General features: G+C 46.0%; 1 protein-coding gene across 2 annotated transcripts in view; it reads right to left on the bottom strand.

The window, feature by feature from the left end:
• LOC110522576 (B-cell lymphoma/leukemia 11B-like) overlaps positions 1–23133 on the bottom strand; it is a 56585-nt gene extending 33452 nt beyond the window's left edge. The window contains exons 1-2 of one of the 2 annotated variants that reach the window (XM_036976216.1): positions 22173–23133; positions 6377–6745 (exon numbers count right to left, since the gene is read on the bottom strand). In XM_036976216.1, coding sequence (XP_036832111.1) covers positions 6377–6745; positions 22173–22236 — 433 coding nt within the window. In that variant the 5' untranslated portion in view covers positions 22237–23133. Of the gene's footprint in view, positions 1–6376; positions 6746–8250; positions 8494–22172 lie in introns of those variants that run through there. The other variant, XM_036976217.1, reaches the window with a different exon arrangement.
• Positions 23134–23344: the final 211 nt, after the last annotated feature.

The following is a 23344-nucleotide window of genomic DNA, read 5'->3' as shown; positions in this document are numbered from 1 at the left end:
TTTCCTTTTGTTACATCCTGCCTCGGCCTTGTTCTGTGTCATTATGCAGAGGAACCCCATTCTACTAAGATGTGTGTCTGTGTGTGTGTGTGTGTGGGGGGGGGGGGGGGGGGGTTCATGTGCATGCCATGCCTGCATTTATGCATTTGTATGAGTGCGTGCATGACAGATCAGGTCAGCCGTTCTCCCTAACTAACTGCAGTGCTCTGTTCTGCCCTCTAAATCAGGACTGCCCAACACTCTTCCTGGAGATCTACTGTCCTGTAGGTTTTCAGTCCAACCCCCTTCCTGGAGATCTATTGTCCTGTAGGTTATCAGTCCATCCCTCTTCCTGGAGATCTATTGTCCTGTAGGTTTTCAGTCCATCCCTCTTCCTGGAGATCTATTGTCCTGGAGGTTTTCAGTCCATCCCTAATTTAGCATATCTGATTCAGCTAGTTAAGTTCTTGTTGAGCAGCTAATTAGTTTAATCAGGTGTGTTAAATTAGGGATGGACTGATAACCTAAAGGACAGTAGATCTCCAGGAAGAGGGTTGGACTGAAAACCTACAGGACAATAGATCTCCAGGAAGAGGGATGGACTGATAACCTAAAGGACAGTAGATCTCCAGGAAGAGTGTTGGACTGAAAACCTACAGGACAGTAGATCTCCAGGAAGAGGGATGGACTGATAACCTACAGGACAGTAGATCTCCAGGAAGAGGGTTGGACTGATAACCTACAGGACAGTAGATCTCCAGGAAGAGGGATGGACTGATAACCTACAGGACAGTAGCTCTCCAGGAAGAGGGTTGGACTGAAAACCTACAGGACAATAGATCTCCAGGAAGAGGGATGGACTGAAAACCTACATGACAATAGATCTCCAGGAAGAGGGTTGGACTGAAAACCTACAGGACAGTAGATCTCCAGGAAGATGGTTGGACTGATAACCTACAGGACAGTAGATCTCCAGGAAGAGGGATGGACTGATAACCTACAGGACAGTAGATCTCCAGGAAGAGGGATGGACTGATAACCTACAGGACAGTAGATCTCCAGGAAGAGGGATGGACTGATAACCTACAGGACAGTAGATCTCCAGGAAGAGGGATGGACTGATAACCTACAGGACAGTAGATCTCCAGGAAGAGGGTTGGACTGAAAACCTACAGGAAAATTGATCTCCAGGAAGAGGGATGGACTGAAAACCTACAGGTACAATAGATCTCCAGGAAGAGGGTTGGACTGATAACCTACAGGACAGTAGATCTCCAGGAAGAGGGATGGACTGATAACCTACAGGACAGTAGATCTCCAGGAAGAGGGATGGACTGAAAACCTACAGGACAATAGATCTCCAGGAAGAGGGATGGACTGATAACCTACAGGACAGTTTATCTCCAGGAAGAGTGTTGGGCAGCGCTGGTCTATAGCATGTTTCCCTTCCTCACCTCCACCGCAGGCACTACGATGTGCTCTGTTCTGTCTGGCAGCCATGCTGGATATAATTAGCCATTTTAAACATCATCTGGTTTGGCTGAAACTTAAGAAGAAGTCTCTAAGTGTTGAGTAAAGCTTGAAACGCTCTTCAGCTGTTTCATTAATTAATTCAGCCCTGGAGTGCTTCATTGTCCTGCATTCCCATAGATAAGGTTGACTTTTCCTCCGGTGAAATAAATCAAGGGAAGGTCACTGTAATACTGTGGAAGCAGAAGAAAGGCATAAAACTGTGTGAGTCGGTGGGATTCTGACTCTGATTCTGACTAAATGTGAGTTTTGGATGAACTCAAATGAGTATATGACTCTGTCTGCTATAGGTTTAGTTGTGTAGGTTCTTTGTCTGCTATAGGTTGAGTTGTGTAGGAGGACAGTATATTTCTCTCTGTCTGCTATAGGTAGAGTTGTGTAGCTTCTCTGTCTGCTATAGGTTGAGTTGTGTAGGAGGACAGTATATTTCTCTCTGTCTGCTATAGGTTGAGTTGTGTAGGTTATCTGTCTGCTATAGGTTGAGTTGTGTAGGAGGACAGTATATTTCTCTCTGTCTGCTATAGGTAGAGTTGTGTAGCTTCTCTGTCTGCTATAGGTTGAGTTGTGTAGGAGGACAGTATATTTTTTATCTGTCTGCTATAGTTTGAGTTGTGTAGGTTCTCTGTCTGCTATAGGTTGAGTTGTGTAGGAGGACAGTATATTTCTCTCTGTCTGCTATAGGTTGAGTTGTGTAGGAGGACAGTATATTTTTTCTCTGTCTGCTATAGTTTGAGTTGTGTAGGTTCTCTGTCTGCTATAGGTTGAGTTGTGTAGGAGGACAGTATATTTATCTGTCTGCTATAGGTTGAGTTGTGTAGGAGGACAGTATATTTCTCTCTGTCTGCTATAGGTTGAGTTGTGTAGGTTCTCTGTCTGCTATAGGTTGAGTTGTGTAGGAGGACAGTATATTTATCTCTGTCTGCTATAGGTATAGTTGTGTAGCTTCTCTGTCTGCTATAGGTTGAGTTGTGTAGGAGGGCAGTATATTTTTTCTCTGTCTGCTATAGTTTGAGTTGTGTAGGTTCTCTGTCTGCTATAGGTTGAGTTGTGTAGGAGGACAGTATATTTATCTGTCTGCTATAGGTTGAGTTGTGTAGGAGGACAGTATATTTCTCTCTGTCTGCTATAGGTTGAGTTGTGTAGGAGGACAGTATATTTCTCTGTCTGCTATAGGTTGAGTTGTGTACGAGGACAGTATATTTCTCTCTGTCTGCTATAGGTTGAGTTGTGTAGGAGGACAGTATATTTTCCTCTGTCTGCTATAGGTTGAGTTGTGTAGGTTCTCTGTCTGCTATAGGTTGAGTTGTGTAGGAGGACAGTATATTTCTCTGTCTGCTATAGGTTGAGTTGTGTAGCTTCTCTGTCTGCTATAGGTTGAGTTGTGTAGGAGGACAGTATATTTATCTCTGTCTGCTATAGGTTGAGTTGTGTAGGAGGACAGTATATTTCTCTGTCTGCTATAGGTTGAGTTGTGTAGGAATACAGTCTTTCCCATCATATATATGGGCTGCCTAAGGCCGCTCTGCATATTTAGAATTTGAGTTATTATTCCCCAACTTCCCGATTCTACTATCTCCAGTCTACCAGTTTAGGTTCCGAAAGTAGTGACTATATTAGTAACTTTGTGACCTCTATAGTAGTGACTGTGTGGCCTCTATAGTAGTGACTGTGCGGCCTCTATAGTAGTGACTGTGTGGCCTCTATAGTAGTGACGGTGTGGCCTCTATAGTAGTGACTGTGTGGTCTCTATAGTAGTGACGGTGTGGCCTCTATAGTAGTTACTGTGTGTACTCTATAGTAGTGACTGTGTGGCCTCTATAGTAGTGACTGTGTGGCCTCTATAGTAGTGACTGTGTGGCTTCTACAGTAGTGACTGTGTGGCCTCTATACTAGTGACTGTGTGGCCTCTATAGTAATGACTGTGTGACCTCTATAGTAGTGACTGTATGGCCTCTATGGTAGTGACTGTGTGACCTCTATAGTACTGACTGTGTGGCCTCTATAGTATTGACTGTGTGGCCTCTATAGTAGGGACTGTGTGACCTCTATAGTAGTGACTGTGTGGCCTCTATAGTAGTGACTGTGTGGCCTCTATAGTAGTGACTATGTGGCCTCTAGAGTAGTGACTGTGTGGCCTCTATAGTAGTGACTGTGTGGCCTCTATAGTAGTGACCGTGTGGCCTCTATAGTAGTGACTGTGTGGGCTCTATAGGAGTGACTATGTGGCCTCTATAGTAGTGACTGTGTGGCCTCTATAGTAGTGACTGTGTAACCTCTATAGTAGTGACTGTGTGACCTCTATAGTAGTGACTGTGTGACCTCTATAGTAGTGACTGTGTGGCCTCTATAGTAGTGACCGTGTGGCCTCTATAGTAGTGACTGTGTGGCCTCTATAGTAGTGACTGTGTGGCCTCTATAGTAGTGACTGTGTGGCCTCTATAGTAGTGACTGTGTGGCTTCTATAGTAGTGACTGTGTGGCCTCTATACTAGTGACTGTGTGGCCTCTATAGTAATGACTGTGTGACCTCTATAGTAGTGACTGTATGGCCTCTATGGTAGTGACTGTGTGACCTCTATAGTAGCGACTGTGTGGCCTCTATAGTAGTGACTGTGTGGCCTCTATAGTAGTGACTGTGTGGCCTCTAGAGTAGTGACTGTGTGGCCTCTATAGTAGTGACTGTGTGGCCTCTATAGTAGTGACTGTGTGGCCTCAATAGTATTGACTGTGTGGGCTCTATAGAAGTGACTATGTGGCCTCTATAGTAGTGACTGTGTTTGCCTCTATAGTTGTGACTGTGCAACCTCTATAGTAGTGACTGTGTGACCTCTATAGTAGTGACTGTGTGACCTCTATAGTAGTGACTGTGTGGCCTCTATAGTAGTGACCGTGTGGCCTCTATAGTAGTGACTGTGTGGCCTCTATAATAGTGACTGTTTGGCCTCTATAGTAGTGACTGTGTGGCCTCTATAGTAGTGACTGTGTGGGCTCTATAGTAGTGACTGTGTGGCCTCTAAAGTAGTGACTGTGTGGGCTCTATAGTAGTGACTGTGTGGTCTCTATGGTAGTGACTGTGTGGGCTCTATAGCAGTGACTGTGTGGCCTCTATAGTAGTGACTGTGTGGGCTCTATAGTAGTGACTGTGTGGCCTCTAAAGTAGTGACTGTGTGGGCTCTATAGTAGTGACTGTGTGTTCTCTATGGTAGTGACTGTGTGGCCTCTATAGCAGTGACTGTGTGGGCGCTATAGTAGTGACTGTGTGGCCTCTATAGTAGTGACTGTGAGGCCTCTATAGTAGTGACTGTGTGGCCTCTATAGTAGTGACTGTGGGGCCTCTATAGTAGTGACTGTGTGGGCTCTATAGTAGTGACTGTGTGGGCTCTATGGTAGTGACTGTGTGACCTCTATAGTAGTGACTGTGTGGCCTCTATAGTAGTGACTGTGTGGCCTCTATAGTAGTGACTGTGTGGCCTCTATAGTGGTTCCTGTGTGACTTCTATAGTAGTGACTGTGTGGCCTCTATACTAGTGACTGTGTGACCTCTATAGTAGTGACTGTGTGGGCTCTATAGTAGTGACTGTGTGGCCTCTATAGTAGTGACGGTTTTGACTCTATAGTAGTGACTGTGTGGCATCTATAGTGGTGACTGTGTGACCTCTATAGTAGTGACCGTGTGGCCTCTATAGTAGTGACTGTGTGACCTCTATAGTAGTGACTGTGTGGCCTCTATAGTAGTGACTGTGTGGCCTCTATAGTAGTGACTGTGTGACCTCTATAGTAGTGACTGTGTGGCCTCTATAGTGGTGACTGTGTGACCTCTATAGTAGTGACTGTGTGACCTCTATAGTAGTGACTGTGTGACATCTATAGTAGTGACTGTGTGACCTCTATAGTAGTGACTGTGTGGCCTCTATAGTAGTGACTGTGTGACCTCTATAGTAGTGACTGTGTGGCCTCTATAGTGGTGACTGTGTGACCTCTATAGTAGTGACTGTGTGACCTCTATAGTAGTGACTGTGTGGCATCTATAGTAGTGACTGTGTGGCCTCTATAGTAGTGACTGTGTGGCCTCTATAGTAGTGACTGTGTGGCCTCTATAGTAGTGACTGTGTGACCTCTATAGTAGTGACTGTGTGGCATCTATAGTGGTGACTGTGTGGCCTCTATAGTAGTGACTGTGTGACCTCTATAGTAGTGACTGTGTGGCATCTATAGTAGTGACTGTGTGGCCTCTATAGTAGTGACTGTGTGGCCTCTATAGTAGTGACTGTGTGGCCTCTATAGTAGTGACTGTGTGACCTCTATAGTAGTGACTGTGTGGCATCTATAGTGGTGACTGTGTGGCCTCTATAGTAGTGACTGTGTGGCCTTTTAACTTTGAGCTTGTAACCCCTGCAGCTCCACATGCTGATACTAAACAGACTCTTTAAACCAGATGAATGGTCCTATATCCTCTTTATTAATCCTCTTCTCTGCACCTCCCAGCCACAGCATTTTAATCAGCTTTCTTAACCTTCTGGTGCGGCAGAATGTCCTTATGAACACACACAGGGCCTGGCAACGACTCCGCTGTCACGTCCTGGCACAATTGGTTTCAGCAGCAGGGATCCTCCAGGCAGCTTCAGAGCTGGGGCTGCGTAGCGGTGTGTGTGTGTGTGTGTGTGTGTGTGTGTGTGTGTGTGTGTGTGTGTGTGTGTGTGTGTGTGTGTGTGCGTGTGTGTGTGCTTAATCGAGTGTCAAAACTCACACTGCACTTGATGCCAAACATGTGTGTATTTGTCTTTATAAACCCACATATTCTGTCTCTACTCCTTCAAAGCGTTTTAAACAGAGCCAGACCAATTGTATTCAGACTTCCAGGTTCCTACCTGTGCCCCCTCTTTCCTGCTTGGGACAGATTCCTTTAGCGGGCGTCAGCCTCCTCTCCTCTTCTTCATCCCCATGTGGGGTCACCTGCACCCCCACCTCCACTGGCACCGCCCCTCCTCGTGCCAAGATGGGGGTCCCCCTCTGGCCCGGTTTGGAGAACCCCCCAGGGGCGCGGACTCCTCCACTGCACAGTCTCCTTTTGTGTTCTATGAAGACCAGGATGTCTCCCAGGAGGAAGTTGGTCTGGCACCTCCCACAGGTCAGGAGGTCATGCTCCCCTGGCCCTGCCCTTCTCAGAGTGGGAGTGAGGCTGGGAGTGGATGGCTCCGGGGGGCGAGTTCCCACCCCCGACTCAAGATTGGCCTCGGCTGTGGCAAGAAGAAAGGGCGAGGAGAGAGGCGACAGGAGAGAGGAGAGATGAGAGATGAGAGGAGAGATGAGAGGAGAGAGGAAAGATGAGAGGAGAGATGAGAGGAGAGAGGTGAGAGCAGAGACGAGACAGGAGAGACGAGAGACGAGACAGGGGAGAGGAGAGTGGGGAGGAGAGAGGAGAGAGGAGAGATGAGAGATGAGAGGAGAGATGAGAGGAGAGAGGAGAGATGAGACAGGAGAGATGAGAGGAGAGAGGAGAGATGAGAGGAGAGATGAGAGACGAGACAGGAGAGAGGAGAGAGGAGAAATGAGAGAGGACAGAGGAGAGACGAGACAGGAGAGAGGAGAGAGGAGAGAGGATAGACGAGACAGGAGAGAGGAGAGACGAGACAGGAGAGGGGAGAGAGGAGAGACGAGACAGGAGAGAGGAGAGATGAGACAGGAGAGAGGAGAGAGGAGAAATGAGAGATGAGACAGGAGAGATGAGAGGAGAGAGGAGAGATGAGAGGAGAGAGGAGAGACGAGAGGAGAGAGGAGAGACGAGACAGGAGAGATGAGAGAGGACAGAGGAGAGACGAGAGAGGAGAGAGGAGAGACGAGACAGGAGAGAGGAGAGAGGAGAGACGAGAGACGAGACAGGAGAGAGGAGAAATGAGAGACGAGACAGGAGAGATGAGAGGAGAGAGGAGAGGAGAGAGGAGAGAGGAGAGAGGAGAAATGAGAGAGGACAGAGGAGAGACGAGAGGAGAGATGAGAGGAGAGAGGAGAGAGGAGAAATGAGAGAGGACAGAGGAGAGACGAGAGGAGAGATGAGAGGAGAGAGGAGAGAGGAGAAATGAGAGAGGACAGAGGAGAGACGAGAGGAGAGATGAGAGGAGAGAGGAGAGAGGAGAAATGAGAGAGGACAGAGGAGAGACGAGACAGGAGAGAGGAGAGATGAGACAGGAGAGAGGAGAGAGGAGAAATGAGAGAGGACAGAGGAGAGACGAGACACGAGAGAGGAGAGAGGAGAGAGGAGAGAGGAGAGGAGAGATGAGAGGAGAGAGGAGAGATGAGAGGAGAAATGAGAGAGGACAGAGGAGAGACGAGACAGGAGAGAGGAGAGATGAGACAGGAGAGAGGAGAGAGGAGAAATGAGAGAGGACAGAGGAGAGACGAGACACGAGAGAGGAGAGAGGAGAGAGGAGAGAGGAGAGGAGAGATGAGAGGAGAGAGGAGAGATGAGAGGAGAAATGAGAGAGGACAGAGGAGAGACGAGACAGGAGAGAGGAGAGACGAGACAGGAGAGAGGAGAGAGGAGAGACGAGACAGGAGAGAGGAGAGAGGAGAGAGGAGATGTCAATCATAGTGTAATCATCAAACAGTTCTAGAACATGTTACATCTGATTGTCTGCAGCACAAACTGTAAAAAAAAAAGAAAAAAAAAAAGACCACAAAACACCACATCTAAAGTCAATCAAAAATTACATGAACATGTTTTTCATGTTTTAAATAACGTTACCTGCAAAATCCCATATTTCCATAAGACCATAAATCATTTGCTTGATGCTTATCGTGATGTTTACTCACATCACACAACCATGGAGCTGTACTGATGTGACCGTGCCGTAACAGATTAGCCAACCAAACACCTGAGAGCTTCAGTCTTTATCTGTGAGTTGAGATCAGTGAGTTAAGGTGTGGCTGACACACGATGAGTATAAAGCCATGAACCGTTTCACAGCGGTCGATGGGTTTCCGGTGCAGCTCTCTGCACTAGTTTCTGCTGTATGTTAGTATTTGCACCACATGGAAACCTCATTACAAGTATTACATAGTGTCGGCCACATCCACCCTCCCAACAGACGTGTTTATGTGGGGTGGGGGAGGGGGACAGGGGAGGGGGAGTTTGGGGGAACGTGTGTGTGTGTGTGTGTGTGTGTGTGTGTGTGTGTGTGTGTGCGTGCGTGCGTGCGTGCGTGCGTGCGTGCGTGTGTGTGTGTGTGGGTGTGTGCGTGCGTGCGTGCGTGTGTGTGTGTGTGTGACAGATGTATTCTCCTCAGAAAGCTCTAGAAAGGGACACCACTGCCCTCCTGACACAGGCAACAGTCAGTCTCATTCTTCTCTCACAGTCGACGCTGTCATTGGTAACCACAAGACCATCTCCCTTGGTTGTTTTACAGTCCCACGGTGTAAATTCCTTCAGGACACTTCCTCTGTAACAATACTCTGATATAACCAGTAGTTTACGGTACGTATCTTCTCCAGTGGGCCTGCAGGAAACCTGAAGCTCAAGAGACGTTCAGGGCATCTGTCTAAGTGGGGAATCCCAGGGAGAGGTGATGATGACTGATGAGAAGAGTAGCAGAGCCTGCCTCTACCGTCTACCACCTGCATTCACGGGCACCAGATCAGTGTGTGTGTGTGTGTGTGTGTGTGTGTGTATGTGTGTGTGTCTGTGTGTGTGAGAGAGTCCTGGGCTTTGTTTATCACACAGGGGAGAGAGACCCTAAACTGTAATCTGCCCCGGAGACCTCCTGTAAACTTGCATTCACAACTGCTACAGCCAGGCAGTTACACAGTACATGTGTCTCATTTAGCCCCCTATTCCCATAGGGCTCTGGTAAGAAGTAATGCACTATATAGGGAATAGGGCTCTGGTCGAAAGTAGTGCACTATATAGGGAATAGGGCTCTGGTCGAAAGTAGTGCACTATATAGGGAATAGGGCTCTGGACGAAAGTAGTGCACTATATATAGGGAATAGGGCTCTGGTAAGAAGTAGTGCACTATATAGGGAATAGGGCTCTGGCCGAAAGTAGTGCACTATATAGGGAATAGGGCTCTGGTAAGAAGTAGTGCACTATATAGGGAATAGGGCTGTGGTAAGAAGTAGTGCACTATATAGGGAATAGGGCTCTGGTAAGAAGTAGTGCACTATATAGGGAATAGGGCTCTGGTAAGAAGTAGTGCACTATATAGGGAATAGGGCTCTGGTAAGAAGTAGTGCACTATATAGGGAATAGGGTGCCAAACGCAATGCAGAGAGATTCACACAGTTTCTTAGTTGCACGTAATGCTCCACTATATCAGTCTTTCTAGTCCCACTCCCTGACCTCTGACCTGCTGGCTGTTGCCCTGAAGTGAGACTATGACAACATGCATATTCCTCTCAAACTGTGTCTTGGAACAGGGACAAATCATTTTCTATGTAGTTCTAACCTGGCTGGGACATGACATCACCTGATGGGCCGTGTGTCAATGTTTTCCAGTAAGGGCTGCGTGTGTGTGTGTGTGTGTGTGTGTGTGTGTGCGTGTGTGTGCGTCTGTGTGTGTGTGTGTGTGTGTGTGTGTGTGTGTGTGTGTGTGTGTGTGTGTGTGTGTGTGTGTGTGTGTGCGTGTGTGTGTGTGTGTGTGCGTGCGTGCATGCGTGCGTGTGTGTGTGTGTGTGTGCGTGTGAGTCTGAGTGTCTACTTAGCCCTCATATCAATCTCATTTCAGTTGCCAGGGGCATTTAAGATGAAATAAACTAAATTCCTAACATGACTTATGCAACTGATGAGATGGGGGGGTGGAAGAAGGAGAGAGAGTGAAAGAGGGAGAGATGGAGAGAGAGAGAAAGAGGGGAGGGAGAGATGGGGAGAGAAATGGAGAGGGAGAGGGGATGGAGCAACAGAGAGAGAAATGGAGGGAGGGAAAGAGAGAGAGATAGAGGGAAAGACAGAAAGAGAGATGGAGGGAAAGACAGAGAGAAAGATGGAGGGAAAGACAGAGAGATAGATGGAGGGAGGGACAGAGAGAGAGATGGAGAGAGAGAAAAGACGGATGGAGAGACAGAGAGAAAGGGAGAGAGAGAGCAGAAAAGGGAGGATTGAGTAACATGTCCTAGGGGTGGGGAACTTAAATTAGCAGGCGTTGGCACCGTCACAATGCCACAGAAATATCAGCCAAACGCTCCCATCCTCTAACTGTGCCCTACCTTCATCAACTCATCATCCACACTGCAGTTAGAGAGAGTGGCACACACACACACACACACACACACTGGTCAATCAACCCCCAGCCCATACTTCACAGCTACATAGCAGTTCTACAGTTCTGTATTCTGAGTGATGATTAAGTTGAAACCAAACCACTTCACACAGTAACAAACGGTATTAAAATTCTTGGTAACTAAATCTCACATATCAGCACGTACTCAGCTCTAAAGGATATCCATCAATCACAGCCATCAATCACAGACATTAACTACACCACAGGAATGTGAGCTAGGTGGCATTCTGCTCCTGGGAACAGTTTGATATCCCCTCCGGTTGAGCAGCTATCAGAAGTTTAACAAGATGGGGGGGGGGGGGGGGGGGGGGGTCTAGTGCTTTTTTTCTAGTGCTCAGGGGTGTAATTAAACACACACCATAACATTTCGTGTGAAGTGATTGCCAGGGTTATCAACTGTAAAGTTACTGCACCACCTGTTCGACCTACAGCACCCCCTATCAATTTATTATTATTATTATTATTTATTATACCTTTATTTAACTAGGCAAGTCAGTTAAGAACAAATTCTTATTTTCAACGACGGCCTAGGAACAGTGGGTTAACTGCCTGTTCAGGGGCAGAACGACAGAACAACAGATACCTTGTCAGCTCGGGGGTTTGAACCTGCAACCTTCCGGTTACTAGTCCAACGCTTTAACCACTAGGCTACCCTGCTGCCCCAATATTCATATCAATATGAATAGGAGAGAGACAGAACCCCCTATCAGTCTGAATAGGAGAGAGGCAGACTAACAGCACCCCCTATCAGTCTGAACAGGAGAGAGACAGCACCCCCTATCAGTCTGAATAGGAGAGAGACAGAACCCCCTATCAGTTTGAATAGGAGAGAGACAGAACCCCCCCTACCAGTCTGAATAGGAGAGAGACAGACTAACAGCACCCCCTATCAGTCTGAATATGAGAGAGACAGCACCCCCTATCAGTCTGAATAGGAGAGAGACAGAACCCCCTATCGGTCTGAACAGGAGAGAGACAGCACCCCCTATCAGTCTGAATAGGAGAGAGACAGAACCGCCTATCAGTTTGAATAGGAGAGAGACAGATTAACAACACCCCCTATCAGTCTGAATAGGATAGAGGCAGCACCCCCTATCAGTCTGAATAGGAGAGAGACAGACTAACAGCACCCCCTATCAGTCTGAATAGGAGAGAGGCAGACTAACAGCACCAACTATCAGTCTAAATAGGAGAGAGACAGGCTAACAGCACCCCCTATCAGTCTGAACAGGAGAGAGACAGACTAACAGCACCCCCTATCAGTCTGAATAGGAGAGAGACAGAACCCCCTATCAGTCTGAATAGGAGAGAGACAGCACCCCCTATCAGTCTGAATAGGGGAGAGGCAGCACCCGCTATCAGTCTGAATAAGAGAGAGACAGACTAACAGCACCCCCATCAGTCTGAACAGGAGAGAGACAGCACCCCCTATCAGTCTGAACAGGAGAGAGACAGACTAACAGCACCCCCTATCAGTCTGAATAGGAGAGAGACAGCACCCCCTATCAGTCTGAATAGCAGAGAGGCAGACTAACAGCACCCCCTATCAGTCTGAATAGGAGAGAGACAGAACCCCCTATCAGTCTGAATAGAAGAGAGACAGCACCCCCTATCAGTCTGAATAGGAGAGAGACAGCACCACCTATCAGTCTGAATAGGATAGAGACAGCACCCCCTATCAGTCTGAATAGGAGAGAGACAGCACCACCTATCAGTCTGAATAGGAGAGAGACAGCACCCCCTATCAGTCTGAACAGGAGAGAGACAGCACCCCTTATCAGTCTGAATAGGAGAGAGACAGAACCCCCTATCAGTTTGAATAGCAGAGAGGCAGACTAACAGCACCCCCTATCAGTCTGAATAGGAGAGAGACAGCACCCCCTATCAGTCTGAATAGGAGAGAGACAGCACCCCTTATCAGTCTGAATAGCAGAGAGGCAGACTAACAGCACCCCCTATCAGTCTGAATAGGAGAGAGACAGCACCCCCTATCAGTCTGAACAGGAGAGAGACAGCACCCCTTATCAGTCTGAATAGGAGAGAGACAGCACCACCTATCAGTCTGAATAGGAGAGAGACAGCACCCCTTATCAGTCTGAATAGGAGAGAGACAGCACCACCTATCAGTCTGAATAGGAGAGAGACAGACTAACAGCACCCCCTATCAGTCTGAATAGGAGAGAGACAGCACCCCCTATCAGTCTGAATAGGAGAGAGACAGAACCCCCTATCAGTCTGAACAGGAGAGAGACAGCACCCCTTATCAGTCTGAATAGGAGAGAGAAAGCACCACCTATCAGTCTGAATAGGAGAGAGACAGCACCCCTTATCAGTCTGAATAGGAGAGAGACAGCACCCCCTATCAGTCTGAATAGGAGAGAGACAGCACCCCTTATCAGTCTGAATAGGAGAGAGACAGACTAACAGCACCCCTTATCAGTCTGAATAGGAGAGAGACAGCACCACCTATCAGTCTGAATAGGAGAGAGACAGACTAACAGCACCCCCTATCAGTCTGAATAGGAGAGAGACAGCACCCCTTATCAGTCTGAATAGGAGAGAGACAGCACCACCTATCAGTCTGAATAGGAGAGAGACAGACTAACAGCACCCCCTATCAGTCTGAACAGGAGAGAGACAGCACCCCCTATCAGTCTGAATAGGAGAGAGACAGACTAACAGCACCCCCTATCAGTCTGAATAGGAGAGAGACAGCACCCCCTATCAGTCTGAATAGGAGAGAGACAGCACCCCCTATCAGTCTGAATAGGAGAGAGACAGCACCCCTTATCAGTCTGAATAGGAGAGAGACAGCACCCCCTATCAGTTTGAATAGCAGAGAGGCAGACTAACAGCACCCCCTATCAGTCTGAATAGGAGAGAGACAGCACCCCCTATCAGTCTGAATAGGAGAGAGACAGCACCCCCTATCAGTCTGAATAGGAGAGAGACAGCACCCCCTATCAGTCTGAATAGGAGAGAGACAGAACCCCCTATCAGTCTGAATAGGAGAGAGACAGCACCCCCTATCAGTCTGAATAGGAGAGAGACAGCACCCCCTATCAGTCTGAATATGAGAGAGACAGCACCCCCTATCAGTCTGAATAGGAGAGAGACAGCACCCCCTATCAGTCTGAATAGGGGAGAGACAGCACCCCCTATCAGTCTGAATAGAAGAGAGACAGCACCCCCTATCAGTCTGAATAGGAGAGAGACAGCACCCCCTATCAGTCTGAATAGGAGAGAGACAGCACCCCCTATCAGTCTGAATAGGAGAGAGACAGCACCCCCTATCAGTCTGAATAGGAGAGAGACAGCACCCCCTATCAGTCTGAATAGGAGAGAGACAGCACCCCCTATCAGTCTGAACAGGATAGAGACAGTTACTGATCTAATACTTTATCCTCGAATAAGAGAAATACATTCGATTGATTAGATTGATGTACATGAACAAAACCACAAAAATAAAAAATAAATATTAAATAATAATTTAGAGATTGCCCCAAACCGATAGTACGCTACAGTGTCCCAAACCGATAGTATGCTAGTGTCCCAAACCGATAGTATGCTACAGTGTCCCAAACCGATAGTATGCTACAGTGTCCCAAACCGATAGTACGTTACAGTGTCCCAAACCGATAGTATGCTACAGTGTCCCAAACCGATAGTATGCTAGTGTCCCAAACCGATAGTATGCTACAGTGTCCCAAACCGATAGTACGCTACAGTGTCCCAAACCGATAGTATGCTAGTGTCCCAAACCGATAGTATGCTACAGTGTCCCAAACCGATAGTACGCTACAGTGTCCCAAACCGATAGTATGCTAGTGTCCCAAACCGATAGTATGCTACAGTGTCCCAAACCGATAGTACGCTACAGTGTCCCAAACCGATAGTATGCTAGTGTCCCAAACCGATAGTATGCTACAGTGTCCCAAACCGATAGTATGCTACAGTGTCCCAAACCGATAGTACACTACAGTGTCCCAAACCGATAGTACGCTACACTGTCCCAAACCGATAGTATGCTACAGTGTCCCAAACCGATAGTATGCTACAGTGTCCCAAACCGATAGTATGCTACAGTGTCCCAAACCGATAGTACGCTACAGTGTCCCAAACCGATAGTACGCTACAGTTTCCCAAACCGATAGTATGCTACAGTGTCCCAAACCGATAGTACACTACAGTGTCCCAAACCGATAGTACACTACAGTGCCCCAAACCGATAGTATGCTAGTGTCCCAAACCGATAGTACGCTACAGTGTCCCAAACCGATAGTATGCTACAGTGTCCCAAACTGATAGAATGCTACAGTGTCCCAAACCGATAGTATGCTAGTGTCCCAAACCGATAGTACGCTACAGTGTCACAAACTGATAGTACGCTACAGTGTCCCAAACCGATAGTATGCTACAGTGTCACAAACCGATAGTACGCTACAGTGTCCCAAACCGATAGTACACTACAGTGTCCCAAACCGATAGTATGCTACAGTGTCACAAACTGATAGTACGCTACAGTGTCCCAAACCGATAGTATGCTACAGTGTCACAAACCGATAGTACGCTACAGTGTCCCAAACCGATAGTACGCTACAGTGTCCCAAACCGATAGTACGCTACAGTGTCCCAAACCGATAGTATGCTACAGTGTCCCAAACCGATAGTACACTACAGTGTCCCAAACCGATAGTATGCTACTGTGTCCCAAACCGATAGAATGCTACAGTGCTTCAGTTCATTGAAAGCAGACTAAGTCCAGGGTAATGTGTCTGACAGGGAGAGAAACGTCTAGAATGGGTTTAGACCTGTCCTGCGCCCCCTTTGTTTTCCCTTCAACCACTGGCAGTGTTAACACACACAGACACATACCAATGCACATAAACATACACACACACACGCACACACACACACACACACACACACACACACGCACGCACGCACGCACACACACGCACATGCAAGCACACACACGCACGCACACACACACGCACACACACACACACATGCACACACAAACACACACACACACACACACACAGCGATACATACTAATTCTAATGACATGCCGTCCTGTTTCACCGTGCCTTCTTTCCAGTGTGAGAAGTTTGCAGTCTGTAACTGCTGTTACGCTGTGTGCTCTGTGTGTGTCCTGTGTGCTGTGCTGTGTGTGTGTGTGTGTGTGTGTGTGTGTGTGTGTGTGTGTGTGTGTGTGTGTGTGTGTGTGTGTGTGTGTGTGTGTGTGCGTGCGCATGCGCTTGTCTGTGCGTGTGCGTCTGTGTGTGTGTGTGTGTTAACATAATCCGCCTTCACTGACACTCCATTTTATAAATCTACATTCATCATTTGAAAACAACAGTGATAAGTTTAGTCAATGTCAATAGCATTGAGGCAATGCTCAAAGAGACGTTTAAAAAATATATTTTATCATTAACATAAATCAAACTATATCTATAATATAACATTCGGTGATATATAAATTATACAATTGTTTAATTAAATATATTGATTAATGATCAATTGTTTAATTAAATATATAGATTAATGATAAATTGTTGAATTATTAGCCTTTTATTACATGCTTGTGACTAGGAGTGTAATACGGAGGTTGTTTCCTTGTTTGTATCATTTCACAGCATATGGTGGAGAGCTGTCCACACACACACACACACACACACACACACACACACACACACACACACAGACACACACACACAGACACACACAGACACACACACACACACAGACACACACACACAGACACACACACACACACACACACACAGACACACACACACACACACAGACACACACACACACACACACACAAATACACACACAGACACACACAGACACACACAGACACAGACACACACACACACACAGACATAGACACACACACAGACACAGACACAGACAAAGACAAAGACACACACACACACAGACACACATACACACACACTCCCACACACACAGACACACAGACACACACACACACGTTACCAGGGATGTCCCTATTCTGAATGGAATCAAATACTTCATTAACATCCACCAACTCCCAGGAAGAAAATGTAGTGATCAAACATCCTTGTACTTGATGTCCCACAGGAGATCTGCTGAGACAGGCTATCATTCATGTGCTTCTTTGAATAACACACTTACAGGCTACTGTATGTAAATAGACCCTCCATCTGTAACAGCACATACTGATTATGACCATGCTTGATCAGATACCGTCAAATGAGGATCCTAAGACCACGCGGGGGAACAAAACATCACTGTCCCGCTCCCCTCTAACACATCACAATAAAGATCAGATTTCCACAGTAATATCCAGAGTCTTCAAACTGTCAGGAAAGTTTATAAAGTTTATACTGACGTTCATACAGTTTATGTCTCTGCATGAGAGAAAGAGAGAGAGAGAGAGAGAGAGAGAGAGAGAGAGCGAGAAGGAAACGAGAGAGAGAGAGAGAGAGAGAGAGAGAGAGAGAGGAGAAAGAGAATGAGAGAACGAGAACGAGAGAGAGACAGAGAAAGAGAGAGAGAGAGAGAGAGAGAGAGAGAGAGAGAGAGAGAGAGAAAAGGAGAACGAGAACGAGAGAAGGAGACCGAGAGAGAATTACAGTACAGTTTTACAGTCAGAAGGTCCAGAAATATGCTGATATTCTGGTTCTCTTCTGTTCCTCCCAACATGAGCATGACCTGTAAGGCCCATCGCTGCAGGCTAACTAGCTGGGCTGAACAGGTCTTCAAACAGACATCATAATACAGCCAAGATATCTTGTTGACTCAATCAAACTGGCAGTTTTGTTTACCCCTTCTTCGACCTGACATCCTCCTTTAGTCTCTGGTCTCATTCCCTACCTCCTCTCCTCTCCCTACCTTCCTACCTCCTCTCATCTCCCTACCTCCTCTCCTCTCCCTACCCTCTCCCTACCTCCTCTCCTCTCCCTACCTCCCTCCTCTCCTTATCTCTCTCCCTCCTCTCCTCTCCCTCCTCTCCTCTCCTCTTCCTACCTCCCTACATCCCTCCTCTCCCTACTTCCTCTCCTCTCCCTACCTCCCTACCTCCCTAACCTCTCCCAACCTCCTCTCCTCTCCCTACCTCCCTACCTCCCTAGCTCTCTCCCTCCTCTCCTCTCCCTCCTCTCCTCTCCCTACCTCCCTACCTCCCTACCCTCTCCCAACCTCCTCTCCTCTCCCTACCTCCTCTCCTCTACCTACCTCCATATGTCCCTCCTCTCCCTACCTCCCGTCCTCTACTCTCCCCTCTCCCTTCCTCCCAGATGGGTGTATTGCCTCCACGGCTAACCTGGGGGATGTTGCGTGATACATGTGTTTGTATGTATTTGGATAAATTAATTTGCAGGGCCTATATTGCAAATGCAGACATGGACACATGCAAACACATAACCTCACACACACAGATGACTACACACACATACACACACACACAATGCATGCTTACACACACAGACACACACACACACAATGCATACTTACACACAAAGACACACACACACAATGCATGCTTACACACACACAGACACACACACAATGCATGCTTACACACACAGATATAGCTGGACAAACGTAGGGACAGGTGGTGAGATAGATGGTCAGATGGACACATACACAAACATACACAAACATACACAAACATACACACACATACACAAACATACACACAGATTCTACATTCTCTCTCTCTCTCCTTGTCTCTCGTCATTCTCTCTCTCTCTCCTTGTCTCTCTTGTCATTCTCGCTCTCTCTCATTGTCTCTCTCTTGTCATTCTCTCTCTCTCTCCTTGTCTCTCTCTTGTCATTCTCTCTCTCTCTCCTTGTCCCTCTCTCTTGTCATTCTCTCTCTCTCTCTCCTTGTCTCTCTCTTGTCATTCGGGGCAGCAGGGTAGCCTAGTGGTTAGAGTGTTGGACTAGAAAGGTTGCAAGTTCGAATCCCCGAGCTGACAAGGTACAAATCTGTCGTTCTGTCCCTGAACAGGCAGTTAACCCACTGTTCCTAGGCCGTCATTGAAAATAAGAATTTGTTCTTAACTGACTTGCTTAGTAAAATAAAGGTAAAAAAAAAATTCTCTCTCTCTCTTGTCATTCTCTCTGTCCTAGTTTACAGTCTAATAAACCAAATTCAGAGATTATCTAAATTGTATTTCAAGTTTAAGTTTAATCATTTAAATGTTTGTTGGGTCAGTAACTGTTCTATCCTTCCCAGACATAAATAAACACACACACACACCACATTAACTCATATCCTGTAAGCTATCGATCTGAAGGTAAGTCATATAGAAACGACAGTTAGAGACACCCCTTTTACCCCGTGGACCTCTGGGTAAAAAGCAGGACAGTGACTGACCTGTCCTCTTGAGAGAGACACACAGTTTGAGATCTTCCTCATAGGTAACTAGCTGGTTGTCGATGTAGTAGGTCAAACGGCATTAAAAAAACAACAAAAACAAACAGAAAATATTTGGGATACTCGGTTTGTTCCTTAGATCTGTAAGCTAATGAGTCACAAAGAGGAGTAGACAGAGAGTTACTATAGTGGTGGAATGTCCCCTGAGCCCTGTGTGATGTTATGAGCTGCACCCTGGGACTGTTGATGGGTTTAAACACAGTCCTGCTTCAGGCTCACCTGTCCATCACCCTCACCGATTCCTCTCAACTGAATAAAACTGTGGGGTGATTCGTCTGACAGAAAATAACACTGTTTCTGCCGCTAACCCACAATGCAGTTGTATCGTCTCTTACAGGAATAAATGTGATCTAACTCTACATATAGTAGGTGCAAGGCAACAGGTAACCTCTATTGCAGTACTCATGAGCAGTGAACACATTATCTGCATACTTGGGGAAGGGGATTGCTGTGAACCACACCTGATGAAAAACACCTGTAATACCAAATTCCTGTCCTAATCCTGTTGCTGATTAATTAAACTGACACCAATTTGGACTCCTCTCAACTTGCTATGAAAAGAGAATCAAACCACCTGATTTTTGTATTTCTCAGGCCTATAGACAACGGCATGATTGCTGCTGTTTGAAAGGTGACAGCGGAAGTCAGCCAGCTGCGGGTGACAGGGAACACGGCACAGCAGATGGAGGCTGCATGCCTAGGCTACACCAAAGTTACGGTCTCATCAGCCCACGAGGCCACGTCACAACTGACAATAACAGGATCTACACTGAGAAAGTAGTCTTTCCTTTGTCTTGGTGAAATTTTAGAAAGCCATGTGACGTGCAAAATGCGTTTTGTTAAAAAAGAAATTGGTTAAATTGAATTCTTCATGCTGTCATGATTTTATTAGCTTTTTTAAAATTATTATTAATTGGCATTGATATTTGAGGTCGGGGATTAAAACACTGAAAGATTAAAAATGATAGAATATAAAGAAGATTAAAACATGGAATAGAATGGGTTAAATCCAGTGAAAATGGGGGCAGAGTAAATGATTAGTCTAGATGTTAAATGTCGGTGTGTGGGATAGAACGGGTCTAACCCTGCTCAACAAGAAACACATTGGACAAAGATTACATCACAGACCTCTGTTATGAATTAGCTAGATTAGGCCACTATGAAATTGGATTTATGCACGGGAGAGAGCACTGGGAAAACTCTGGCTTGATTTAATTGATTTCAAATTGGATTATCGGACTTTTAAAAAAAAATCATATGCCCACAAGCATCTTCAATCAGATGTAGCCTAATCTATAACATAACAGGTCGTGCCTGGAAAAATCACATCGATAAACTACACATGACTTATGATTTAAGGCAGTAAATGAAGGCCTTCCTACTTGAATCCACCAGCGTGGAATCCACAACGAAGAAGCAAATAGCTCAAACATTTCGGTGACCTTTTCGGTGAATACTTTAGATACATTTTCCATTAGGTTATACCAGACGGCTGAACATCGACTGCATTTGTACAAGCTTGATCCACATGCTCTTTCTTGGCCCCAATAATTTAGTATTCAGATTGGGATTTTTGTAAATAAAGTTTAGGTCTACAATGCACAATATACCGATAAAACGCCTATGCAGCAGCAGCTGCCGCGGTCAAAATAAACTAAAGAAACTAGACTGCGTGAAATAATAGCAGAATTAACATGCACCTGCATTTCACACTGACATAATAAATAGGGATAATGTGGCAGAAAATGATATAGGCAATACCATCCTCAAAATGCATGACTGAATGGGCTAACTGAAATAATACATGATCTCAAGGAAATCACGACTGAACATGAGGATAATATATTTCACGACGCAATGACCATGGCACTATTCTAAATATTGGTGCAGTGTGTGTGTGTGTGTGTGTGTGTGTGTGTGTGTGTGTGTGTGTGTGTGTGTGTGTGTGTGTGTGTGTGTGTGTGTGTGTGTGTGTGTGTGTGTGTGCGTGCGTGCGTGCGTGTGTGAGACAGAGAGAGAGAGAGAGAGAGAGAGAGAGAGAGAGATCCTATAAATTGAATGATAAGGCGTTATGTACGACTAAAGTCTAATTGCAAAGAAATGTAAAACCTTCCAAGAAAACGAGACGGCAGGCTATTCATCCTAACACAGTAGCGTATGACTGTCACACGTGTTCTCACCAAACTGTACTTTAAAACACATACAATTTGAATAGAACATAGTTTCCCAAACTATGGATGATGATTGGGTCGTGTGTCCTGTGTGGCTCAGTTGATAGAGGTTATGGGTTCAATTCCCACGGGGGACCAGTGTGAAAATGTATGTAAGCTGCTCTCTATACGACTAAAATAAAGAAATATGTGAGGTCTCCTGATATGAAAATGGTTTTAGAACACCTATTCATACAAGTTCATTGACAGTTACGCACATGGTCAGAAATGTAAGAATGTAACAATAAGTTATTAGAATTAATAAATACGTTAACTTTTAATGTGGAATTTAAAATTGTAAAAATTAAATAGTACGTTTTGGTTGCACAATTATTTTGGTTTTAAATGTTAATTAATTATTGCATAAATATTCCCAAAACATGCACATATGAAGGCGTAATAAGAACCATGAATGAACATTTAGATTTTTCATGCCATCAGCGGGTCTTCACAAATAAAGTAATTCTGCACTTTCGATTTTTCAGGTTTTGCAGCTAGTAGTGCTTTAAAATCAGACCATTCCATCCCTCTTGGAAAATATCAAAAAGTGGTTTGCAATGAAACATAAACAGCTATAGAAGAAGATGTGTGTTTATAGTATACCGTGCTTGCTCCAGTATCACACTGTAAACATGTAAATGTATCCTAATTAATTGCCAGTGATAATGGTAATTGAATTCAGTATTTTAAATACAAAATTCACATATTGAGGCTATTATCAAATGATCTATAAGGTGATTATACTCACGTCGTATTGTTTCTCTTTGAGACAGTGGTAGGTGCTGAGGGTTCTCCTGCTTGCGACGGGACATTGCCCCTGCATCTACTCTGGCATCGCCCGGAAAACTGCGCGTGGGTTCGGCTTGCTCCGTGGTGCTCCGCTGGTCTAGTGCCCGGTAACTTTTTCAAAGTGCTTCCAATTGAGACGACTAACATGAAGCTACAGTAAGTGAAAAAGAGCCAAGTGTTTTTTTTTTATTGTAGTTGTTGAAAGGCGGGTAAAACGTTTGTCAACTGTCCAGTCCTCGCAGAATTATTTCACCCTAAGCGCAACACCTGGAGGGGTTAAACTGTTGGAGTTACATCAGACACATGCAGGTTCATGCAAATATTTCTGTTCGGTTATTTTGTGTCAATAACCTCAACGGAATTATTGCAATAATTGCAGAGAATAAAAACAATTTGAATTCCGACGAGGTGCCCTCTGCCCTCTGCGTTCACTACTGGGGTAGCCTACCGTGCATGCCACTCTTCGCTCGATGGGCCAATATTCGATTCAACTGTCACCTCTTCTCCTCTGTTATTTTCTTGCAGAATTACAACAAATGTCCTATTAATTCAATAACTGAACCCCAAAAATTCCACCGGTGTTGGGTCTGCCAGGTGCTGTGAGCTTTGACACCATTCAGTCCTCGCGGTGCGAGTAGCGAAAGGAATGGCACAGAACTCTCCGCTCTAGGAGTTGACAGAGGGAGACGGAGACAGACTAACAGCCAGCCAGTCAGACACCTCCTATTTTTCTCCTTCCAAACAGCCGAGGTCCAATGTTTCCTGATGTCTCTTTCTCCTTTCACAGTGACGAGTCTGTCCTGTCGCTTTGGGAGAATCCCGCGTGTGTGTGTGGCTGGGATTGCCTCCGTAGAATGGGATAAGACTTCAGATTCAAGTGCGGACGTGACGTTGCGTCCACGCTGAGAGAGACATCAGTGCGACTTGGGAGGCGACGAGCAGTGACTCGCGCGCCCATTAGTGGGCTATCGTTAGTGCGCGCGTTTGGCGCGTGCGGGAAGGACTCAAGTGGACACGGAGAAACCAAAACAACCCAGTTCCGGTGCAGACGAACCGTTCCAAATTGGTTTCACAATGATATGATGGCATATCATGTCACTGATTTCAAGGTCGATTTTGAAAAAAACTTTA

The sequence above is a fragment of the Oncorhynchus mykiss genome, chromosome 4 (assembly GCF_013265735.2).
Source record: "Oncorhynchus mykiss isolate Arlee chromosome 4, USDA_OmykA_1.1, whole genome shotgun sequence".
In the NCBI taxonomy this organism is placed as follows: Eukaryota; Metazoa; Chordata; class Actinopteri; order Salmoniformes; family Salmonidae; genus Oncorhynchus; species Oncorhynchus mykiss.
The sequence above is the reverse complement of the archived record's forward strand: the minus strand, read 5'-3'. Positions and strand labels throughout refer to the sequence as shown.